The 21,531-nt window shown below is 55.6% G+C and overlaps 1 protein-coding gene across 3 annotated transcripts in view; it reads right to left on the bottom strand.

Moving 5' to 3' along the window:
* The window catches only part of ABCC3 (ATP binding cassette subfamily C member 3), a 46,249-nt gene extending 28,513 nt beyond the window's left edge, over positions 1–17,736 (bottom strand). Inside the window, exons 1-8 of one of the 3 annotated variants that reach the window (XM_081219532.1) lie at positions 17,629–17,736; positions 4,928–5,104; positions 4,439–4,564; positions 4,104–4,241; positions 3,144–3,269; positions 2,852–2,913; positions 2,002–2,133; positions 567–758 (exon numbers count right to left, since the gene is read on the bottom strand). In XM_081219532.1, the coding sequence (XP_081075658.1) occupies positions 567–758; positions 2,002–2,133; positions 2,852–2,913; positions 3,144–3,269; positions 4,104–4,241; positions 4,439–4,564; positions 4,928–5,104; positions 17,629–17,673 (998 nt within the window). In that variant the 5' untranslated portion in view covers positions 17,674–17,736. Of the gene's footprint in view, positions 1–566; positions 759–1,559; positions 1,709–2,001; positions 2,134–2,851; positions 2,914–3,143; positions 3,270–4,103; positions 4,242–4,438; positions 4,565–4,927; positions 5,105–17,628 lie in introns of those variants that run through there. The other 2 variants (XM_081219533.1, XM_081219534.1) reach the window with 2 other exon arrangements.
* Between the last annotated feature and the right edge of the window lie 3,795 nt (positions 17,737–21,531).

Here is a 21,531-nt window from a genome sequence, read left to right as displayed (position 1 = left end):
CAAATGTATGATTGGAGGGTCAAAGGACTGAGGGTTCAGCGGCTAGCTCCTTCCCATCCTCTCATTTGAGAGCTCTTTCTAGCCCAAGCCACTCATGTGATAGATGGCGGAGCCTATCATCTGGAAGGAGCACCGTAGATGGAGTTCAGAGCCCTGGACTCAAATCCATCTTTCCCAGCTGTGCACCCTTGGCCAAGTCACTTCACCTCTCTGAGTTCCCATTTCCTCATTTTTTTTGGATTGTTTTTTGTTTCTCTGCTTCCTTGTTTGTAAAACGGGAAACGGGCGCCTCTCTGTAGGACTGTCAGGAGGATGTAAAGAGAGAATGTATGTTAACGTATACAGCAGGGTACCTGGCAGCTGTACTTAGTCCAGGTAAGTTGGGTGTGAATAGGGAAATGAGGTGCAGAGGCTCTGCCACTTGCCAAAGGTCACACAGAAAGTGGGGAGAGACCCTTCGGTCCCTGGTCTGGGGCTCTTTTCTCTACCCATTGTCCCCGAGGCCGGCCAGCTGGCCAGCCCCTTGCCCCGGGAAGGGCTGCGTGGGAGGGAGCATGGAGAGAGACCTCAGCAGCTGTGGGTTGATGAAGGACAGCAGGTCCTGGATCAGCTTGAAGCACATGCTGAGCAGGAGGCTGGAGCCAAAGGTGGCCATCAGGGCCCGCAGGAATGGGGGCTCCCGGGCCTGGGGCCGGCCCCCCAGCAGCACCTCACCCTCGCTGGACAGTCTCTTCCCAGAAGCCTCCGCAGCCTGGTGTCTGGTCCGGGGAGGAAGGAACAGTGGGTAGGAATGGGCACATGGGCCCCGTGAAGCCAAGGGCCACCGGGGCTGGTGAGGACCAGGTAGGAGGCCTGCTTCCTTGGCTCTCAGAACTGGGAGGGGGAAGGACGATGAGACTTTCCAGCTGAGAATCCCCAAGTGTCTTCAGGTGCTAGAGGATATATGAAGGGGTGCCTTAACTGCTCCTCAAGGACTATACACCCAGCAATTCCCAACCTGGGGCCCTCTCCATGCCCCCCCCCACCCCCGCCCCAGGGCTGGCTCCAGGGAGGATGCTGACAAGAAGGGAGACATGGGCAGGTCTGGCTAGTGGCCTAGTCACTGGCAAGCTGAGCAGGGAGGGAATGGAGGTGGCATGGAGGGACCGAGAGGGGGTGCAGCAGGCAGCCTGGGGGCCATTAGGTCTTCCAGAGGCTCCAAGCCATGAGCCCAAGACACTGCTGACCAAGTCCATGTCCCTGGTTCCTTCACAGCCAGTCGGCCATCAGAGGCTCAGGAGGAACCAGCATGGGATTTCTGGGCCCCAGGTTGTGGGTGGAAGGGGTTTTGGTCCTGGGGGGTGGGGGGGAGGACATGGGTGAAGAAGGAGGGCTCAGAGTCTCAGCTTTCTTGGCTGGGTAGTCGGCCAGAGACAGGCTGCCAGTGGGCAGGCCCTTAGCCACAGGGTCATCTCTTCCAGCCCCTGCCTCCACGCAGGAAGCAGGATTGAGAGGGGGCGCTGGCCTCCACCTTCCTCCCCTGGCCCCTTCCCCTCCTGAGGGAAGTCCCTGGAATCTACCCTTCAAGTCAGGCAGGGCAGGGCAGTGGTGAGCGCTGTGGGGCCAGATGGCTGGGTGTGGATTCTGGCTTTGCCACGACCAACTAGGGGACCTTGGGTGCATCATCAGACCTCTGTGCCTCAGTGACCTCATCTGGAACACAAAGGCAATAGAACCTGCACAGTAGCTGTCGGAGATTAACCGCGTTAGGCTGCACGATAAGGACGATGCCTGGGATAGAGTAAGTGCTACCAAAGTGTCAGCCATTCTCCAGCATCAGCAGCGCCGGGAGAGCTGACCCAGGCCGGAGCTGCCCACCCCAGGACCACCTGCACCTGCTCTCCTCCCCACGCCCAGCCATGTGATCTCCTGGCTCTACCAGCCTCGCCTGCAGGAGACCTGGGCAGTACGAAGGGGTGGGGGTGGGCGGGCGCGGGGACGGGGGGAGGAGGGGGGCCTCACCGCGCTGCCTGCTCTTGCTGCTTTTTCCTCTCCTCCAGCAGCCTCTGCACCACCATGTGGGAGCAGTCCTCCTTGTTCAGGCACCAGAGGTCGCACTCCTCCAAGGGCCGCCGGTAGCCGAGGATGGCCAACCTGGAGTGGACAGGCAGCACCACCCTGGGTCAGAGTTTAGCAGCTTGGGGACGAGGGTCTCCAGAGAGGAGGGTGTCCCTAGGGAGCTGTGGCCAAGGAACGTGTTCCTTTACGCCCACAGTGAGCAGGATGGGGGTCACTGCCTCCCACCCCAAGTTCCTACTTCCAGCCCTTTCTCACTCCTTCCCAGATGCCCCATTGACTCCTGGGCACTGATGACAAAATCCATGCTGGCCGCAGCCCTGGGGGATGACAAGCCCTGCTGGATGGAGCCCCGGCCCGAGGAGCCTCCTCAGTACAATATGGTTGATGGGCTGTCTGTCACCCAGGTCACAGACACAATTGTCCTGCTCTAGCTGCTCTGAGGGGCGCCCAAGGAATGAGAGCTGCAAGCTTATCCCTGACCAAAGAGCAGGGAACTAATTATGATCTCCTTCTAGGGCCCTAGGCCTGTCCCCACAGCCTGCCAGACACAGGTCTGGCTTGTGCCCTGGGATCAGAACTGGGATCAGAACTGGGCCAGGACCGGCCTCTGTACTCAGCCCCCAGCCCAAACAGACAGGTTTCCCCACCGTCGCCTGCCCCACGCCCACTGGGGTTCACAGCTCCTCAGGCCCCTGAACTCCTGGCCTGCTCCCCTGCCTCTTTCTCATCCCCCAACTATCCGTCCCCATTCCCCCTTCCCCGGGGCCCCAGGCTTGGGGAAGAACCAACTCACTTTGTAAACCACCAGAAAGACAGGCGGGAGAGGAAGCCAGCTCCGGCCTCAGGGCAGGGGTTCTAGAAGGTGCAAGAGTGGGGCAGGGGAAATCAGGAGTGCACACCACCCTCTCAAGGCAGAGCAGAGGGAGGAGGGTGCCCCGTTCCTTCCGGCTCCAAGCCCCAGTTTGCACACTGTGGAGGTGACATGAAGACGGCATGAACTGGAAGGGATGGCGGATGCTGGTGAGGGCTGGGCTGAGGGGTGGGCTGTGGCACCCCCACTCCCACCCACCTCCATTAAGACTCACGGGGTCGATATTCTCGGGGGAGAAAAACGGTGGCTTCTCCCTGAAGCAGGAGAGGATGAGGGCAGAGAGTACCAGGGCAAAGTAGATGTAGAAGGTGGTGAAGCGGAAGGGGTCGGAGAGCTTGCCCTGGGGGAGAACGGAGAGCAGCGTCAGAGCTGGCGAAGGCCTGGGCCTGCAGTCCTTGCCCCAAGGAGTCCTTTGGGGCACCAGACCCCTCTGGGGTAGAAGTCAGCAAAAGTGGGAACCTGGGTCCCCCTGCCCAGAGGCTTCTGAGAGACGGGAAAGGTCATAGGGGGTCCACTGTTCTGTGGAGACTTGCCCTGCTCACCTACATCACCTTGTCTAACCCCCCCTAACAGGCAGGAAACCTTAGGATACTCAGTCTGCAATCGAGGAAATGAGACTCTAGGTGGCTCAGGCATTTGCCCAAGATCACAAAGAGCAAGTGGGCTGTTCCCAGCCTGAGCTCTCATGAAGATTCTTGACCGCCTCCTCTTGAGATGGAGAAACAGGGAGACACTAGATTGGTCCCCATGTTCCTACCACCCCCACCCACCACTGAAGATCAAGAGGAAGGCCAGGAACTGAGGGAGGTGGGAAAAAAGGGCAGAACAAGACAACGGGATCCCAGGAAGGCCAGAGCTGTTCACGGCTGCGCACCTGTTCTCACTGAACAGACATCGTACTCGGTGGTGGCTGCTACGTTCCCACGAACAGCCAACAATGACCGCATCTTGCCGCTTTCCCCTGGGTTACAATGGTCCTCACCCCGCTCACCAATCTGCTTCTCAGCAGAGATACAACAAGTAGGGAATGACACAAAAAGGACTGGACAGCAGAGAAGGTCCTGGGAGCTGGGGAGGGGCAGAATGGAGGAGCCTGGGACCCAGCAGTGACCTTGAGCTCTGGGGACAATCCCTAGACAGCAGTGGACCTGGCAGGTTCCTCTCTTCCGCTTACCTGTGCCAAAGCTGAAAGGATCTTGGAACGGAAGGGGATGATGCCACAGACCACACACAGGAACCAGAAGATGATGAGGACCCCCGAAGACCGAAGCCCCTGCAGCCGCTCATACTGGATCAGCAGGGTGGCCAGCAGCTGTGCAGGGAGGGCAGGGGAGGCTGGGCAGAGCACACACATCTGCCTCCATTCCTCCCCATGCCACATGGCCAAACGTTTCTGGGGTTACCCACTCCTAAGGTGTCCAGCCTTCTCAGAGCCCATGGCTCCCCCATCACAATCCCACAACCCACTGGAGATCCTCCCCAACCCAGATTCCCTGGTCCCACACTGACCATGGTGACCCCCACCACCAAGGGGGTGACAAAGAAGATGGGGGCAGGGGCCCAGCCGTGGACCAGGCCGTGGAAGGAGTAGAAGAGGTCAGTCCAGGAGACACACCACAGCAGGACGCCCAAGGCCTGTGAACAGGGCACACGTTGGGGCCTCCGTCCCCAAAGAAAGGGATGGTCCCCGCTGGGGAGAAGCCTTTGCTCCTGAAACCAGCAGACCTGCCCAGGTTTGCCCCCAAGGGCTGGGCTGGGCACCGGCCAGAAGCTTCTCCAGGGTGGGGAGAGCGTTGCTGGAGAACTTGATTGAACTTCCCCGAGCAGAGATTATCTTATTAGGCTGCAGACCCAGCTGGCAGGCTGCCATGGCCCTGAGCACAGGAAGGGTGAGGCTGGGGAGCCCAGACTAGTCACTGAGGGTGGGGAAAGGGACCCATTAAAAGGAGAATCTCCTAGGTCCTGGTCCCACCCGCAGGAGAGCCCTGAGCCCCTGACCGTCTTGAGCCTGGAGAGGCAAGAGGGAACAATGTAGCCTTGTTGGCGGTGCCGCAGGTAGAACAGGTAGCAGGGCAGGGCGGCCCACAGGTAGATGCAGGGGACCCAGGCCAGCACGGAGTTCTGGAAGCAGGGAGTGAAGTCCGGGTTGTCTGTGTGCACGGACAGATTGGAGTCCTGGGGACAAAGAGAAGAATTCAGGGGCAGCCTGTGCAGCACTGGGCTCACGCTCCAGGGAGGGGGCTGGGCCAGAGAGCTGCTCCACGCGCTCTGGGGGTCAGAAGGTGTGTGCATATGAAAGTCTAAGTGTGCAAACCAGCAGGCATTGTCCCGAGTGTGAGCTCTTCCAGGAGGCTAAGGGCGCTCCACTTCCTCATATTTTCTCTCTGTCTCTCTAACTGATGTTTAATTTAAGCACAAGAAACTGCACCCATTTGAAGTGCACAATCCTATGAGAGTGACAATTGTACACACCTGCAAAACTGCTACCACAATAAAGATCTAGAATACTCCACCATTCCACGAGGTCCTCTGTGCCCCTCTGCAGTCCATCCCTCCCAGGCAAACACTGATCTGCCTTCTGTCGTTCTCGATTTCCGCTCTTTTATTTTAAATTAGTTTTTAATTTTATCAAAGCAATATATGCACATGGTTGAAGAGCCCACTTTCTCTCTCAGGCTCTCCCAGGGAAGGGATAGGGAGCCTCTCTGAGCTTTTGTTGCCTCTCCTTTAAAATGGGGGGGCCATCCCTGCCCCACCTACCTCCTCAGTGGGTGTGAGCTCAAAGGAGCAAGGGGATGTGGAGAGAGCTTTGTAAACAAAGCTGGGGTGACCAACCACCCCAGTTTGCATAGAACTGTCCTGGTTCTAGCACTGACAGTCTCGTGTCTTGGGGAACCACTGAGTCCGGACAAGACCGCTTTTTGTCTTTGCACCTAAGAACTTTTCTGGAAGGAGATGGGGGAACACATTCAAACACATATTTTACTAAGATTGTTTCCCCCAAGGCCACCGATGAACTAATCCTTTTTTCCCTTCTAGCAAAGTATTAGATTGTCTTTACAGAAAGCTCATAAAATATAAACAACTAAAAAAGAAAAGGGACTTTCCTGGTGGCGCAGTGGTTAAGAATCTGCCTGCCAATGCAGGGGACACAGGTTTGATCTGTGGTCCAGGAAGATCCCACAAGCCGCGGAGCACCAAAGCCCATGCGCCACAACTACTGAGCCTGCGCTCTAGAGCCCGTGCGCTGCGACTACTGAGCCCATGTGCCGCAACTACTGAAGTCCGTGTGCCTAGAGCCCGTGCTCTGCAACTGGAGAAGCCACCACAATGAGAAGCCTGCGCACCACAACTAAGAGTAGCCCCTGCTCGCCGCAACCAGAGAAAGCCTGCGCGCAGCTACGAAGACCCAAGGCAGCCAAAAAGAAAACCCAAACCTCACCCACAATCCCATCCACCTAGAGACAACTCTTAACACCAGAAGATAGAACCCTCTACCTTCTAACTGCCAGTTTAAATAACTGTCATTTTTATTTTTGTCAAAGTTATGCACATAATGCACATAACGTGCACATAATTCTAAAGGTACATGAAAAGAAAATGGTACCCTGCGTCACCACTCCCCACCCCTAGTTCCACTTTCCAGGGGTAAGTATGTTCACATATGCTAACTTGCTCTGGAAGCTACTTCTATGTTTTTTGCTTTTGATATTGTTACATGATCTACCACTATTTGATAATCACTATTTTCTTTTGTTCTGGAAGTTAAAGCTGTACCTCTCTTATATTCTCTCCACTTGAACTTCCTCAACCTTCCATGTAGAAACATAACAGGCTTTTGTTAAATAAATATTCACAGTTCACACTTTTTTGACTATATAAATATCGTTCACTACGACTGGCTCTAGCCTTTCAATACCTGTGTGACCTTAGGCAAGACGCGTGACCTTCACCTCTCTGGGCCTTAGTTTCTTCAAGGGTAACACTGAGATGATAACAGGCCCCTCCCACCTGGCCCCTCAGCCATCAGCCTAGCCCAGGCCCCCACCTCTTCCCCGAGCAATTTCCACGGGGTTCTGGTCTCTTCCCTTCCACGCCCTCTGGGCCCAGATCCCCGCCCACACTCTCCTGCTCTTCCCCTTCCTCCCCGGTCTTTCCTTCTAAGTCTCCTTACTGGTTCCCCTGCTTGGCCTCAGAGTGCCCCGGAGCTCAGTCCTTTCCTCTTCTCCACTTCCTTTTCCATTTGCACTCACCCCCAGGGCAATCTCTTCCAGTCCCACCTACATGCCAATGACTCCCAAGTTTATCTCTCTACCCCACCACTCTCCGTATCCTCAACTCTAAATCCAACTGCCAACTGGACATCTCCACTTTACACATCGTCCAAGAGCCTACAAGGCCCCCCACAGCGTCCCTTCCCGCCAACCTGTGACCTCTCTCACCGCCTCTCCTACATCACTCCAGCCAGTGGCCTCATTGCTATTCCTGAACATAACAGGGATGTTCCTGCCTCAGGGTCTTTGCACTGGCTGCTCTGTCTGGAACGTTCCTCCCTTAGACATCCTTAAGTCTTTCTGTCTGATTGAGGCCTAGGCTGACCACCCTGTTTAATATTTCACTTGCACCCTACCCCCAGCATTCCCAATCCACTCCCTTAACCTTCCTCTGCTTTTTCTTTTCCCTACACCTACCACCTTCTAACATGCTACATAATTTAGAAATTTATTATGTTTTCTCTCATCCCTTTCTGCTGGCATGTGTGTTTCTTGAAGGAAAGAATCTTATTTCATTTACTGATGTATCCTAAGTACCTAGAGCAGTGCGCGGCACATAGTAGGTGCTCAGCAAAAATTTGCTTAAATAACTTAAATTAAACATTTGTTGAATAAATGAATAAACAAAAGGATAATCTTATACCCTGCCTCTAAACCTTCAGTGGCTTCCTACTGACTAGAAGACAAAGTCTAAGCATGGCATTCAAGTCCCACAACTGGCCTTGAACTATCTACCTACCTATCTATCTATCTATGTGAACTAGTAAACTATCTATGTGCCTGAAGTATCCCATCTTAAGAAAATATTTCATGGAGTGGTCTGCACACCCTGCTTCCCTTTCCTCAGCCTACCCTCACTCTTTAATCCCATCTGAGTCAGCCCTCTGCCTCCAAAGCACCTGCCCATGGCTGCAAGGTTCCTGCAAGGCAGCGTTGTGCCCCTTGCCTCATGGCCCCAGACCTGCAGGGGCTCCTGCTGCCCCTGGAGCCAAGTCCAAGCACCCCTCCTTGCCTTCCCACTGCTCCTGTCCCCACTGCCAAACTCACTTCACTCTAAATCTGCTCTGAGAGTCTCACTCCCACACCTTCACTCAGCCTGGTCCCTATTTCTTCCACTTGTCAAGATCCCAACAACTACAGGGAAGGGTGGTGGGTCCGGCTTGGGACCCACCTCTCCCATCTTGAGCACCCTTCCTGCTCTGAAGTCAGCACCTAATGATGGAGCTGCCTTCTGGAGTATGTCTTCCACTTGATGACGCTCTGATAAAGGCCTGCTATGAGCCAGGCTGGGGGGGGTAGGCACACTCGGAACAGACTTGTCCCTACCCCTGGGGGGCATGAGGTCCAGGGACATGCTTCTTTGAGGCGTTTCACTCAACCCTGGAGGGCAGAGGTTGCACTGTGTACATCTTGAATTCTAGAGCCCTGTACTCAGTAGTCACTCAAGCAATGCGAGCTAAGGACAAGAAGACTCTTGCTAAGCACTGGGCACATGGCCCTGGGCTGGGCACTGGGTCACAGAGAGGGGTTACTCCGTAGGCCTGATCAGGCTGTACCAGGGGAGGGGAGACAGATGCCCTGGCCCATATTGTTTTCCTCTTTAAAACATTTCTGGTCTTCCCTGGTGGCGCAGTGGTTGAGAGTCCACCTGCCGATGCAGGGGACACGGGTTCGTGCCCCTGTCTGGGAAGATCCCACATGCTGCGGAGCGGCTGGGCCCATGAGCCATGGCCGCTGGGCCTGCGCGTCCGGAGCCTGTGCTCCGCAGCGGGAGAGGCCACAGCAGTGAGAGGCCCGCGTACCGCAAAGAAAACCAAACAAACATTTCTTAGCCAAGTGTAGTATACCTACAGAAAAGTACACACAGCCTAAGTATACACCTCAGTGAATTTTCACACACTGAACATGCCTGTGTAACTAGAAGTAGAATCAAGAAACAGGACATTGCCAACCCCCAGAAGCCCCTGTTGTGCCCCCTCCAAGCCACTCCTCATCCCAGGAGAACACTGTTCTGAGTTCCAACAACATGTGATTTTGCCCATGTGGGACCTTCCTATAAAGGAAATCACACATTTCCGGTATCTCTCATGTCTGGCTTCTTCTCTCCGCACTGAGTTTGGGGGTGTCATCCTTGGCGTTGAGTGTGAGTGTGGATCCTCCCTCCCCATTTCTGCTCATGGTCCGTTGTATGAACGGACCCACGCACTTGTCCATTCCACTGTCAAGGCACAGCTGCACCCTGCTTTAATGCTTGGCAAGCCCGTTAATCCCACCCACTTAGTTGCCATCCAGATAGCTGGCCCGAGGCCACTCCCAACTCTGACCATCTGGTCTTCGGGCCTGGAGTGAACTGCCAACCTCTCTGGGCCCAAGCTGAGCTTCACCTGCTACAGAAAGCATTTCTGGGGTACCCCAGCCTCCAGTGGGCTTTTCCTTGCTTTATTTTGTATGCTCTCAACAGCCAGATAAGTGACTATCAGCTGAGAGTGAGCAACACCCCTTATGTTTCAGTAGCATTTTATTATAGCACTTATGTGGTCATTATTCCAAAAGAAAAGACAACGAACAATATTAGGCAAAAGAAAAAGCAGGCTCCACCTGCTCTGGCAACAGGTCCAAGGACACCTGGCAGTTGGGAGCTGGGACGGACACCCAGGCCTCATGGCCGCGAGCTGGGGTCCCTCCCACCCTGTGCTGCCTGGACCTGTGAATACATTCTCTCTCTACAGCAACGCGAACCCTCAGGATAGACACTGGGCCCTACTCTTTTTTTTTTTTTTTTTTTTTTTGCGGTACGCGGGCCTCTCACCGTTGTGGCCTCTCCCGTTGCGGAGCACAGGCTCCGGACGCGCAGGCTCAGCGGCCATGGCTCACGGGCCCAGCCGCTCCGTGGCATGTGGGATCCTCCCGGACCGGGGCACGAACCCGCGTCCCCTGCATCGGCAGGCGGACTCTCAACCACTGCGCCACCAGGGAAGCCCCGGGCCCTACTCTTATTCCTCTCCTCTCCTGCCCCACACCTGCCAGCTCCTAGCATGGGGCCAGGTATGAGGAACAGCCCAGATTGACCTTGTGAGTCAAGGTCTCTGCCTTGACAGACAAGGGAGAGTGTGTGTAGGTCGACGGGAGCCTGAGTTCAAAGGCACAACCAGGAATCACCACTTTCACTGGGTCAGGGTCAGGGCTCTCTGAGGCAGGCAGGGAGTGGTCCTGAGGAGAACCAAACCCTGATGCAGAGGACCCAGTGTGCGCTGCCTTTCTGGAGACTTCATCTCCCTGAACTCTAGTGGGAGTAATGACAGCGTCCCAGCCAGCTCCCCGCAGCGGGGGAGAATGAACAGCAAAGCACCTGGACTCAAACAGGGCAACACTGGAGGAAGCAGGCGACTGAGCAGAGGCTGCCGGGACCTTGTTTTGGTTTCATAAACAAGTTCCACTGTGGCAACAATCAAGAGGTCTTGGGAGAACCAGATGACTGCTTTGACCCACAGGGAGATCCGGCCTGGGCCCCTTTCCTTCAGATACGCAGGTCCCAGCTGGGCAGAGCTCTCCCCAGGAGACAGTGGGTACCTGTCCTTGCCTGTGTCCTTAGACTATTTACCTCAGACTGCTTGCTAGGACAACGACAGGACACGTCACGCACAACACGTTCAGAACGGGAATCCTGCCCGTCCCCCCTTCTCCCACCTGCCCACCTTGGTGCAGGGCAGTGCCTTCCTTCTCCCAGGCCGGAATCCTCTGAGTCATCCCTGATTCTTCCTCTTTTTTTTTTTAACATCTTTATTGGAGTCTAATTGCTTTACAATGGCGTGCTAGTTTCTGCTTTATAACAAAGTGAATCAGCTATACATAGACATATGTTCCCATATCTCCTCCCTCTTGCGTCTCCCTCCCTCCCACCCTCCCTATCCCACCCCTGTAGGCGCTCACAAAGTCCCGAGCTGATCTTGATTCTTTCTCTTTCTCACAGCCCACACCCAAGCCTTTAGCAAATCCTGTCCACTCTACCTTCAAATTATTAGGCTGAACGATATGAAAGGGCTATATTGGACTCTTTTTAATCTATAAAAAGGCATCTTCATTTGGATCCCCCTGATACATCCAGGATCCGACTGCTTCTCTCCACCCCACACTCTCACGTGGATTGTGGCGTCGCGCCTTCTCTGGCCTCCCTGCTTCCATGCCTGCCGCTTGCCTAGCAGTCTCCTCCAGCACAGCAGCTGGAGGCGGGTCTTCATGAAACCTAAGCCAGACGTCTTAGTGATGCACCATGTCACTTCCCTGGTTAAAACCTGCCAAGGGCTCCTCATTTCACTCATAGTAAAAGCTGAAGTCTCCAAGGGGGCCTCGGGACCCTCATCATCTGCTCCCCTGTCTCTCTGCCCTCAGCTTCCCCACTCCCCTCTCTCATCCCACCTGCCTCCTGGCCTCAGTATGGTCCCCAAGTGTCAGGCCTGTGCCTGCCTCAAGGCAGCAGTGCTGTGCCTCGTGCCCTGGTCACCTGCAAGCTTGTGCTCGGACCTCACCTTCTCGTGGAGGTCCACCCTGACCTTCCTAATTAAAACTGGAACTGGAACCCCCATCGTGCTCCTGCATCCCCATCCCTGCTGGCCTGTCCTATTTTCCCCATAGCCCTTATCACTGTCTAGGATAGTATATAATTGAGTGATTTCTTATGTTTATCGTTTTTCCGTCCTCTCTCACTGGAATACGCGCTCCGTGAGGACGGGTTTGTTCTGCTGACCAGCGTGTTCCCCACTGCCTAGAACAGTTCCTAGCACAGACACAGCACTCCCATGCATTTGTTGAGCGAAAGAAAGAAAGAATGAGTGAACAAATAAATGAAAGTCACCCTCCAAAGCCCACTTCTGCAGCTGAATGCCCAGGAACTCAGGATGCTCTCTCTCTCTTTGACACCAAGGCACGTGAGGGGCTCTCTGACCCAAACAAAGCTAACCGTAAATGACACGGTTGGTGGAGGTCACTTCCTGGACCCCATGATACTCCCTGCAATCCCACAGAACCCGATGGGTGACCCCTTCTCAAACCACTGGCCCCCAATCCCCATTCCGAAGAACACCAGTTGGGCTGGGAGCTGAGCCCACAGCCCCTCCCCCACTGCCACCCACACAGTTTCCATGGCAACAACAGCTACCTTAATAACGTGATTAAACAGCTGGATGGGGCTGATAAGGTCTGGCACCAAGGCTGAAACCCCTGCAGACCCCAGCAGGGGGCAGGGGGCAGTAAGGACCCCAGGGCTCTCTGTCCCAGCTGGGCCACAGGGCCTTCAGGGACTTCTCAGCCCCTGGGGCCCCGGGCTTGTTGATAGCCTCTGCCACGAGAAGAGTAATGACTTCCTTAATCCCGTGGGGTGGGGAGAAGGGATCAACTGACAAGTTCATTTATCTCAGCAGAAATGGAGGTGCAGAAAGGGCAGGGGCCTGTTCACATGAGCTGTGGCTGAAACCACGGCTTTTGGAAGGGCCTGGGGGTGGGGGCAAAAGCCTGGCTCACAGCCTGGCCTGCGCGTCTGCTTCTGAAAGGGGCCTTGCCAGCCAGCAACAGCTTTGCTCATTTGAGCACCACTGTGTTCCAAGATTATTATTTAATGTTCACACCAGCTGAGACTCGTGGCTGGAAAGTGACCGGCTCCAGTTCACCTGGGCTGACGCCAGGACTTGAACCCAGGCCGTGTAGCTCCAGAGTCCCAGTCCCCGTTAGGGCTCCAACATGACAGCCCACCTTGGGGAGAGAACACATGTGTCCAGATCACCTGAAACATTAAAAATCTTTCGGCCATACAGCCTGCCCTCAAATCACCTCTTTGCTGCAGTTCTTTTCATAGAGCTCAGGGGAAGGGTTGCCATCACGGGGTAACAGACTAGCTGGCGTTCTGGGAGCCACTGGACTAGAAACCTGAGTATCCAGTTAGAAGGAGAAATCCAGGCCAGGGTTAGACCCCTGTTAGCACCCACCCCCAGCCCAGCACCACCACCTGGCCCCAGCACTGGAAACAGGAACAGCTCCAGGTGAGGGAGGGGAGGGGCCCCGTCACACAGCAGTGGCACATCCAAGTCTCACCCCCTCTCTCTCAGGATCCTGCTGCACCTGTTGCCCCTGGGACAGCCACACCAGGGAGGGGTGGACACAACTCAGGTGCTTTGATCCTGCCTCCTGGGCGGGTCAGCTGGCAGGCCCCGCCGGGATCTCCCTCCCTGGCTGGCCCCACGCTCCAAGACCATTTCCTGGTCAGGGGACCAGCAGACGGGCTTGGCAAACTGCCCTCCCAAATGCCACTTCCTTGACTCACTTCCTTTCCTAAGTCTCCAGCCCTCCAGACCAGGTCCAGGACAGTCGGGGAGCAGCAGGGCTTGGGAGAAGCCAGCCTGGGGCCACAAGGGACAAAATCTTTCTTCCAGAAGCCAGAAGCTCAGAGGCTCAAAGTGGTCTAGCACCAGCTTTGTTGCCCCAGATGGGAAGGAGAGAAGGGATTCTAGTGGTCCTGGCCTGGCAGGGAGGACTGGGTCCCTGGTGGGGGTGGGGTTTGGTGTCCAGTAGGCTGAGGGGTGTCTGCCTCCTACCCACCGGCCTAGCCTCAGGGGCCCTGCCTCTGCCAGTTTTTTGGTTAGGACCTTTGGATTTCTAAGCCGCATCAGCCTCCCAGGAACTTCCTGGAGCCGTTAGATGAAAGCTAATTCTGCAAACAGGTCAAGACCTCCTGAGGGCAAACAGCCCCAAGCCCTTCCTCTGTGAACTCTCCTCACCACCGGTGCTGCCCAACTCCACTGCTCAGAACGGAGTAACCCTCCAGGCAGGGGGCAACGAGGTGCAGCAAAGGGACACTTCCACCTTCTTTGTTCTAGAGGCATCTCTGGCTCGAAGATGGCTGGGCTGTTTGATCACCGTTCATTCTCTTGCAATTTATTTCCCATGAAACTCCCAAGCATGATCAGAGATGTTGGTAATCCACCCCAAAGTGGGTAGAGGTAAGAGAGAGAGTCAAAGAAAGGATGAGTCACTTACTCAGTACGCAGTGTGTGTGAGTGCATGATGTGTGTGCGCATGTCCGTGGGTCCCCTGGGGCTCCCGCTCTCACATTTAGCTGGGGCTAAGGTGGATGGATTTAGCCACAAATTCCCCAGCAAACAGCTGAAGTGGGAGCCCATGGCCCAACAGCCATGCCAGCCCCCTTTCTTGTAGGTCTTCCCAAACCTAACACCTCCTTCTAACCTCATATCTTTTTCTCTTTATTCCTCTTCCCAGGAATATCATGACCTGTCACCAACAGAGTTTTAAGTTCTCAAATCATTTCACATTCCCTATCTTTTTTAATCTCCACAACTGTCTTGTGAGGTAGTTAGGAGATGGGTTATTTCCCCATTTCACAGGTGGAAAAACTGAGGCTGTGAAGATGAGCTAGCAAAAAAGACTTGGTAGGGACTTCCCTCGTGGCGCAGTGGTTAAGAATCCACCTGCCAATGCAGGGGACACAGGTTCGAGCCCTGGTCCAGGAAGATCCCACATGCCACAGAGCAACTAAGCCCGTGCGCCACAACTACTGAGCCTGTGCGCCACAACTACTGAGCCCATGCATCACAACTACTGAGCCTGCACTCTAGAGCCCATGAGCCACAACTACTGTAGCCTGTGCGCCTAGAGCCCGTGTTCCACAACAAGAGAAGACACCGCAATGAGAAGCCTGTGCACCGCAACGAAGAGTAGCCCCCGCTCGCCGCAACTAGAGAAAGCCCATGCACAGCAATGCAGCCAAAAATAAATAAATTAGAAAAAAAAAAAAAAAAAGGGGCTTCCCTGGTGGCGCAGTGGTGGAGAGTCCGCCTGCCGATGCAGGGGACACGGGTTCGTGCCCCGGTCCAGGAAGATCCCACATGCCGCGGAGCGGCTGGGCCCGTGAGCCATGGCCGCTGAGCCTGCGCGTCCGGAGCCTGCGCTCCGCCACGGGAGAGGCCGCAACAGTGAGAGGCCCGCGTACCGCAAAAAAAAAAAAAAAAAAAGAGGCTTGGTAGAGTAAATGAGTGGCCCAGAGGGGCCTGAATCATGTCCCCCTCCCCCACCTTTTCACCCTTGGCTCAGGTATCTCCTGGCTTCCCTGAACTACTTCCAACAAGGTGGGTCACCCACATGCCCCTAAGGTAAAAGGTTCAGGGACAAGTATCCCTGAATAATATACAATGAAAATGAGATGCAAACTAGTACAGCACCAGTGAGTAGCCCTGAACTCCAGGCCTTTGGGGTAACTGAGTTGGAGCTAAAGTTATAGCTCCAGCCTCTGGGCTTCAGACCCTGCCTCCCTTGTCTCATCTCTGCAAACCCTCAGAGGATGAGCTGGGGACCTTCCTGGTTTCTTCCCACTCCACCTCCAGTCACCAGCCACACTGGGTACAGCTTTCAGGAGCCAGGAAGATAATGTGGAAGATGGAAGGTGTTTAGACGTTGAGGTCGGGAAGAGGAGTGGTCGGTTCCCTTGTCATTTGAGGTATCCACGTAGAGACCTCAAGGGAGTCATTCCTTGGACGTAACATAGCTGAGCCTCCCATGGACCCTGAGGTTCTCAGAGAAGGTACGCACAGCTCATGAGCAACTGGAAGTTCAGGCTCCGGGAGTCCAGAAGCCCAAATGTTCACGGTCAGGCACTGGCAGAGTTGGAGCCACACCTCAGGGTCCTGTTTCCCAGTCCAGCACTCTGTAGCTGATTGTCATGTGACCTTGACAAGTCCATTCCTTCAGTCTCCCCAGCTCTGTAATGCGGGGCAGGGCCAGCTGCTCCAAGCCCCCAGGCTCTGACACTTGATTCCACAGTATCACGGAAGGGTAGAGCCACAGGATCTCTAAGCTGAGAACGGGGGGGGGGAGTCCTGAGTTCCCCAACTCCTGGTCCCCTGAAGCCTGTCCCTGGACAGTCCTAAGCTCTCAGGGTTAACTGTCCACCCAGGAACAGGGGGCCCTTGCACTTGAGGCTTGGGCACATCTGCCCCCTTAATTTACAAGTCCTGCACCTGGCCACCTCAGACACCGTGACCATGCTGTAGCCACGTCAGCCAGGCTCAAGTGGCACTGAGAGGAAGTCTGCTCTTGAGCCAAAGGGGCAAACTCTGGACGCTGGCAACACGTGACCAGGCCAGGCTGGATGACAGACAGGGTTCCTGGGGCAACAAGGGCAGCCGCAGAGAAGTTGTACCACCTCTGATTAAACATTTAGTGACCCAGAGAACAAAAGAGGTCTCCAAAGATATTTTTTACAGGTATTCCATTGCCCCACGTTTCAAAAATCCATGTAACCCCCCTCAGTCCAGCCCAAACACAGCCCAAGAGTGGGGTTCCTGACTGTATACACACACTTATGTACACACATGCACACACACCCACACAAGCACCCACTCATGGGTAACACACACTGGGCACACACAACACCAAGCACATATGTACAAACACTTGAAATGGCAAAAAGATTTAGAGATTGGGATTCTGAGGCCCTGGATTTGAGACCAGCCTATGCTGAGCCGCCCCCGGATGATCACCGACAAGCCCCTTGAATCTGAGCTCATCTGTAAAATGGAGACGCACCACCACTTGCCTCCCAGAGCTGCAGTGATGATCAAGGGAGCTGCTGTGAGTAGATTTTGAAAGCTGTAAGAAATCTCTTGCGCTGTCTACGTGGACTGCACTCAACTATGCTGGGGGTCTGGAGTCAGCAGCCTGAAAAGCAGCCTGATGTCTTAGAAAGTTCGGATTTGGCGAGTGAGTGAAAAGCCCTGCTTTTCTATCCCAGCTCTGCCTTCCTCTAACTGGTTGACTTTGAGCAAGTCTCTAGGCCTCCCCTTCCCCATCTGTAAAAGGAGAGGGTGGGACCAGGAAACCCTGCTATCCTATACCTGTAAGGGCCTGCCTCTCCCTCCTGAGGCCGGTGCAGTGAGGATCACCTCCTCTCTGGTGGCTCTTGCCCAGAGGAGAGAAGGAACCTTTCCCAAGAAGGCAGGAACCGTTTAAGAAGGGGGAAGCCCAGTGGAGCCAGGCTCCCAAAGCACCCGGTTGGCCGGCTGTGGGAGTGGGCATCCAAGTCCTAGTCTATGGGGCAGGCGCCGAAGGGTCATCAGGATCTAGTAATGGGGAAATGCCACTTCTGCACCCTGCGGTCAGCCCCAGAGAGGGACTGCGGTGAGGTGGCAAGTGTGGGCACTTTCTGAATTCAGGGTGCCACCCACCGAGCCCCCCAGGAGCCTAGTACTTGGCTTTCCCAGGCTCTCCCATGTGGCTGGGGAGGACAGGGCAGGTCCTGAAGGCCACTAGGGACCTGGCTCTGGGCAGCACCACCAGGCCCCCTCCTGGCATCACATCGCCCCCTCCCCGGGGCTGTCTAAGGGCTCGCCGGTGCGCGCCCTCAGTCCCGGGACACCTCCTTACCCAGAACTTGGAGCCGAGCTCCCCGGAGCCGCACAGAGCGTCCATGGGGCCGGAGCTGGGCTGCGAGGACAGCGAGCACGGTCTCTACCAGCCCGGGACAGACCGAGCACCCGCCCAGAGCCGCCTCCAGCCCCGCGCTCCGCCCCGGCCCGCCCCTCCAAGCCCTTCCCCCAGGCCCTTTGGGTCGAATTGAGACAGCGCCTCTAAGAAACTGCGGCTCCCGGAGGGATTTGGGGACAGTGGCGGCGGGCCATTGACACAGTGACAAGCCCTCCGGGTGGCCACTGGGCAACGCTGGAGAGATGCCCCAGAGAGATGAGGCTGATAGGGCTGGAGCAAGGTCTGTTTCCAAGGGACACACACCCCTTCCCACCGCGCACGACTCTGCGGGGAGTGGGGGGGGGTGGCCCCCAGGAGTCAAGGGGCATGAAAATGGACTTAGCAAGACTCCCTCCGTGAATAAATCCTTGTCACGTTCATCTCTGAATGTCAGTCTCCTTGTCTGTGAAATGGGAAGAGCTGTGTGCCCAGACAATCCAGAGGCTACCTCTGCCCCACAAGTTGTCCGGGAACTGGCAGACACCAACACAGAAAGTGCACGTGTGTGTGTGTGTGTGTGTGTGTGTGTGTGTGTGTGTGTGCGTGCGCGTGTACACCTAAGGAGAGAGGGATGGAGGGAGTCCCAGCGTCACCCAGATGGTGGCTCCCATGATTCTCTGCAGTTGCTGCCTGCCTGGGGCTCCGTCCCTCCCTGATTTTGCACCTGCTGCTTCAGCACCCCTCTCTGCCTCCACCTTCCTATCTGTAAAACAAGGATAATCAGAGTACCTATGTCACAGGGTTACTCTGAGGATTAAATGGGAAAGGTATGTAAAGCATCAAGCATATCTCCTGGCACATTTAGTAGGCATCCACCTTGTGTTAGTTTCCTCCACTTCAGCCCGGTAAGGGTGGGAGATGGGCAGGTAAGGCCCCAGCACATTCCTCCTGAGACTGATTCTCCACATTCTGCATCAGAAATACGGCTTTGGGGTCAATGGCCTCCTTCTCCTGCTTGCCACAGCTTGGCCATGCTGGGACCGTTCCCTCCCTCCCTCCATTTTCCACTCCCCCAGTCATCCTGTCTTCCCTAACGGGATCCCAGAAGCCAATTCACCACCCCTCTTGGGGTTGAGAAGGAATCCCCCGTTCCCCCAGCACCTCTTCCCCTGGCCCATCTCTCCTCTGCCCTTGCCTCCCACCTTGTTCTTGTCTGTAGGGTCTGCCCAGGTGATCCCTTCCCTGCCCTTGTCCTTAAAACAATGCGATTTCCTGCTTGGCTGCTCAGCAGCAGGTGCGGGTGGGTGCCAGTAAGATAGGACAGAAGCAGCAGCCATCTCCTATCCCTCTGGGCAGGCAGGAAGTCACGAGAAGGAAGTCTCTTCAGCCATGGGCTATCAGAACAGAGATCTGAGCCCGGCATGAGGTGGGGGTGGGAGCAGGGTGGACAAGGCTCTCCCTTCCCCGGGCAGTGGACTGGGGGCTTCTCCCCCACCCCTGGGCAAGTCCTCTCAGCCCTTTGTCTGCCCCCCTGCCCTGCACTCACCCAGTCTCCCAGCCCCCTCGGTCTCTGAGCCAGACTCTGTAGAGCTTTCACACTCTTGTAGCAGTGTATCTTGGGTTATATTTAGTTGTGAAGAATCTGTCTTCTCTGCCAGTCTGTGAAGTTCCTGAGGGCAGAGATTGACTGAGTCACCTCCAACGCCCCTCCACACTCTGGGCAGAACCTTTAGTATACTGTGTGACAAGCCCCTTGCTGTTCCTGGGACTCATTTTCTTGAGCAACTTGGACAAGATGCCGTCTAAGGTCTCTTCCCGCCCTGCTGATCTAGGCTTCTATGGGGAGCAGCTGGGAATCCTCCACTAACCCTTCCTCGAGTCTGGGGCTGGGACGCTTGGGTCCTGTCTGCAGCACTGCGGCTGCAGCACCATCCTCTGTGGCCCCAGCCTTCTCACCTTGCTACTGGAGAGCCATTCCCAAGCCTGCGACATTGGGTGGAGACCTCCGAGATCGTGGTGGGCGACCTGGCAAGCCTCGCCTCCTCCCGTCTCATCTCTCTCGAGGCACTCAGTGGGAGTTTGCCCTTCCCGGCCCCTCGCGGGAAGCGGCCCCTGTCACACAGCCATTGAATAACAACTACAATATTCCTAGGACATTATGGTTTTGGTCGTTCTCACCAGAGCAAGAGAAGCGAGGCCCTGGGTTGTCTTATCCTGGCAGAGGCAGGATGAGCTCCATGTCTTCTGGAGGCTGGGCTATTTCCATGCATCCTCTGGGCAGGATGCATTTCCTGTATCCTTAGCTGTTGCACTCACGCCCCGCCCCTCTCAAGACTGCTTGGCTAGTCTCCTCCCTTTGCCCCACCTCCCTTTCTGCACCTGACAAACTCTGCTCATCTTGAAGATTTTACTCAAACCCCCCTCCCCCAAGCCTTCCTTGAACCTCCCCCACCCCAACTCTGGGCTGGGGGCCCTCCCCCGCTCCCCGTACGCTGTCACTGATCGTCTTGCTTATCTCCCCCAAAAGACTGCGAACATCTTAAGGATAGGGACCATCTTAAGGATAATCTTGTTTATCACTGTATCCTCAGCACCCAGGACAGTGCCTGGCAAAGCTGGTCTTTAGGAAGGGTTTGTTGACTGACTAAACAAGCATCCTGTGTCCTTAGAAGAGGTCATAAGTAGCAAGGCCACTGTAGCATTAGGTACAGTCCCGGCAGTGGGCACTGTCCACTCTGCTTTTGAGTTTTCAGAACAAAGATGTTTCCAGCTTGAGGCTCCTGGGAGGAGCCGTAAAGACCTGTGGGTTGGCGGGCAGCTGACATCCCCCAGCTTTTATGGCCCCAGCCCCATCCTCTCTCCTCAAATGACTGCAGCTCCAGGCAGGAGGCACACAGACTGTGCTGCGTCTCCCCTGCCAGTGAGCATCCCAGGGGAACTCAGCATCGGGAGTTTCCTGGCAGAAAGGTGGAAAGATAAGATAATTGCAAGGTACAGTTTCGAGCCGGAGTGACCGCAGAGAGAAGAAAGCAGAGCAAGTGGGGGTCAGGGAGACCCAGGGACAGGAAATGCCTCAAATGGGGAGAGTCAGGTGGGAACGGACAGGACAGGGGGAAGGGTGTGGAACAGTGAAGGCTGCTAGTTCTCCCCTCCACTCACCTCCTGGTTCCTTTTTCCCCATGGCTCCTGGAAGGTCTGGAGCACGCCCAAAGCGGCCCCCAGCTCTCAAACTCCAGCTCTCGCCTCATGCCGTGGGGCGGGGCCTCTTTCCTCCAGACCCCAGCCTGGTGGGGCCTACATTGGCCCCACCTGTGGTCTCTGCAAGGCTGCCCGCTGCCCCCCATCTGTGCTTTGATCTGATTTGGCAGGTGTGTGAGCACTGGCTGCTGTGCCTGCTTCAGGAGTTTTCGAAGCAAGAAGAATTAATTAGCTCCGTGGGCCACGGTCAGCATCTCCCACACCTGGACCAGTGCTAAGACACAGAATTCTGAAGTTCTTAGCAGAATTCCCTCATCGATGCTCGCTGGAGCAATCACCTCCTTGGCCTGTCTTGTGTCCTCAGAGCAGGGTGCCAGCCCACAACTAAATTCGCTTTTGAGAGTTAATTCCTCTCCTGGCAACCACTGTCCTGGATTAGTCCTGGGTCCACTGGCTGTGGGCTGGGATCACTGGGCACCATGGGCTCAGCACTCCAATGGCCTGGACTCCCCACACACAGATGAGTCCTTCACTGGGCTCTGCAAGCCTGTTTCCTTCTATGGGGGCAGCACACAGCACCTGTCTGCAGAAGGTGTCCATCAGTGTTGGTGTCCTCTCCCTGGCTAGGTCCCTCTACAGGAGGGGCACCAGGGTGGCACCAGGTGA

This window comes from Mesoplodon bidens (assembly GCF_964165515.1).
Source record: "Mesoplodon bidens genome assembly, chromosome: 19".
In the NCBI taxonomy this organism is placed as follows: Eukaryota; Metazoa; Chordata; class Mammalia; order Artiodactyla; family Ziphiidae; genus Mesoplodon; species Mesoplodon bidens.
This window is presented reverse-complemented; position numbering and strand designations above follow the sequence as displayed.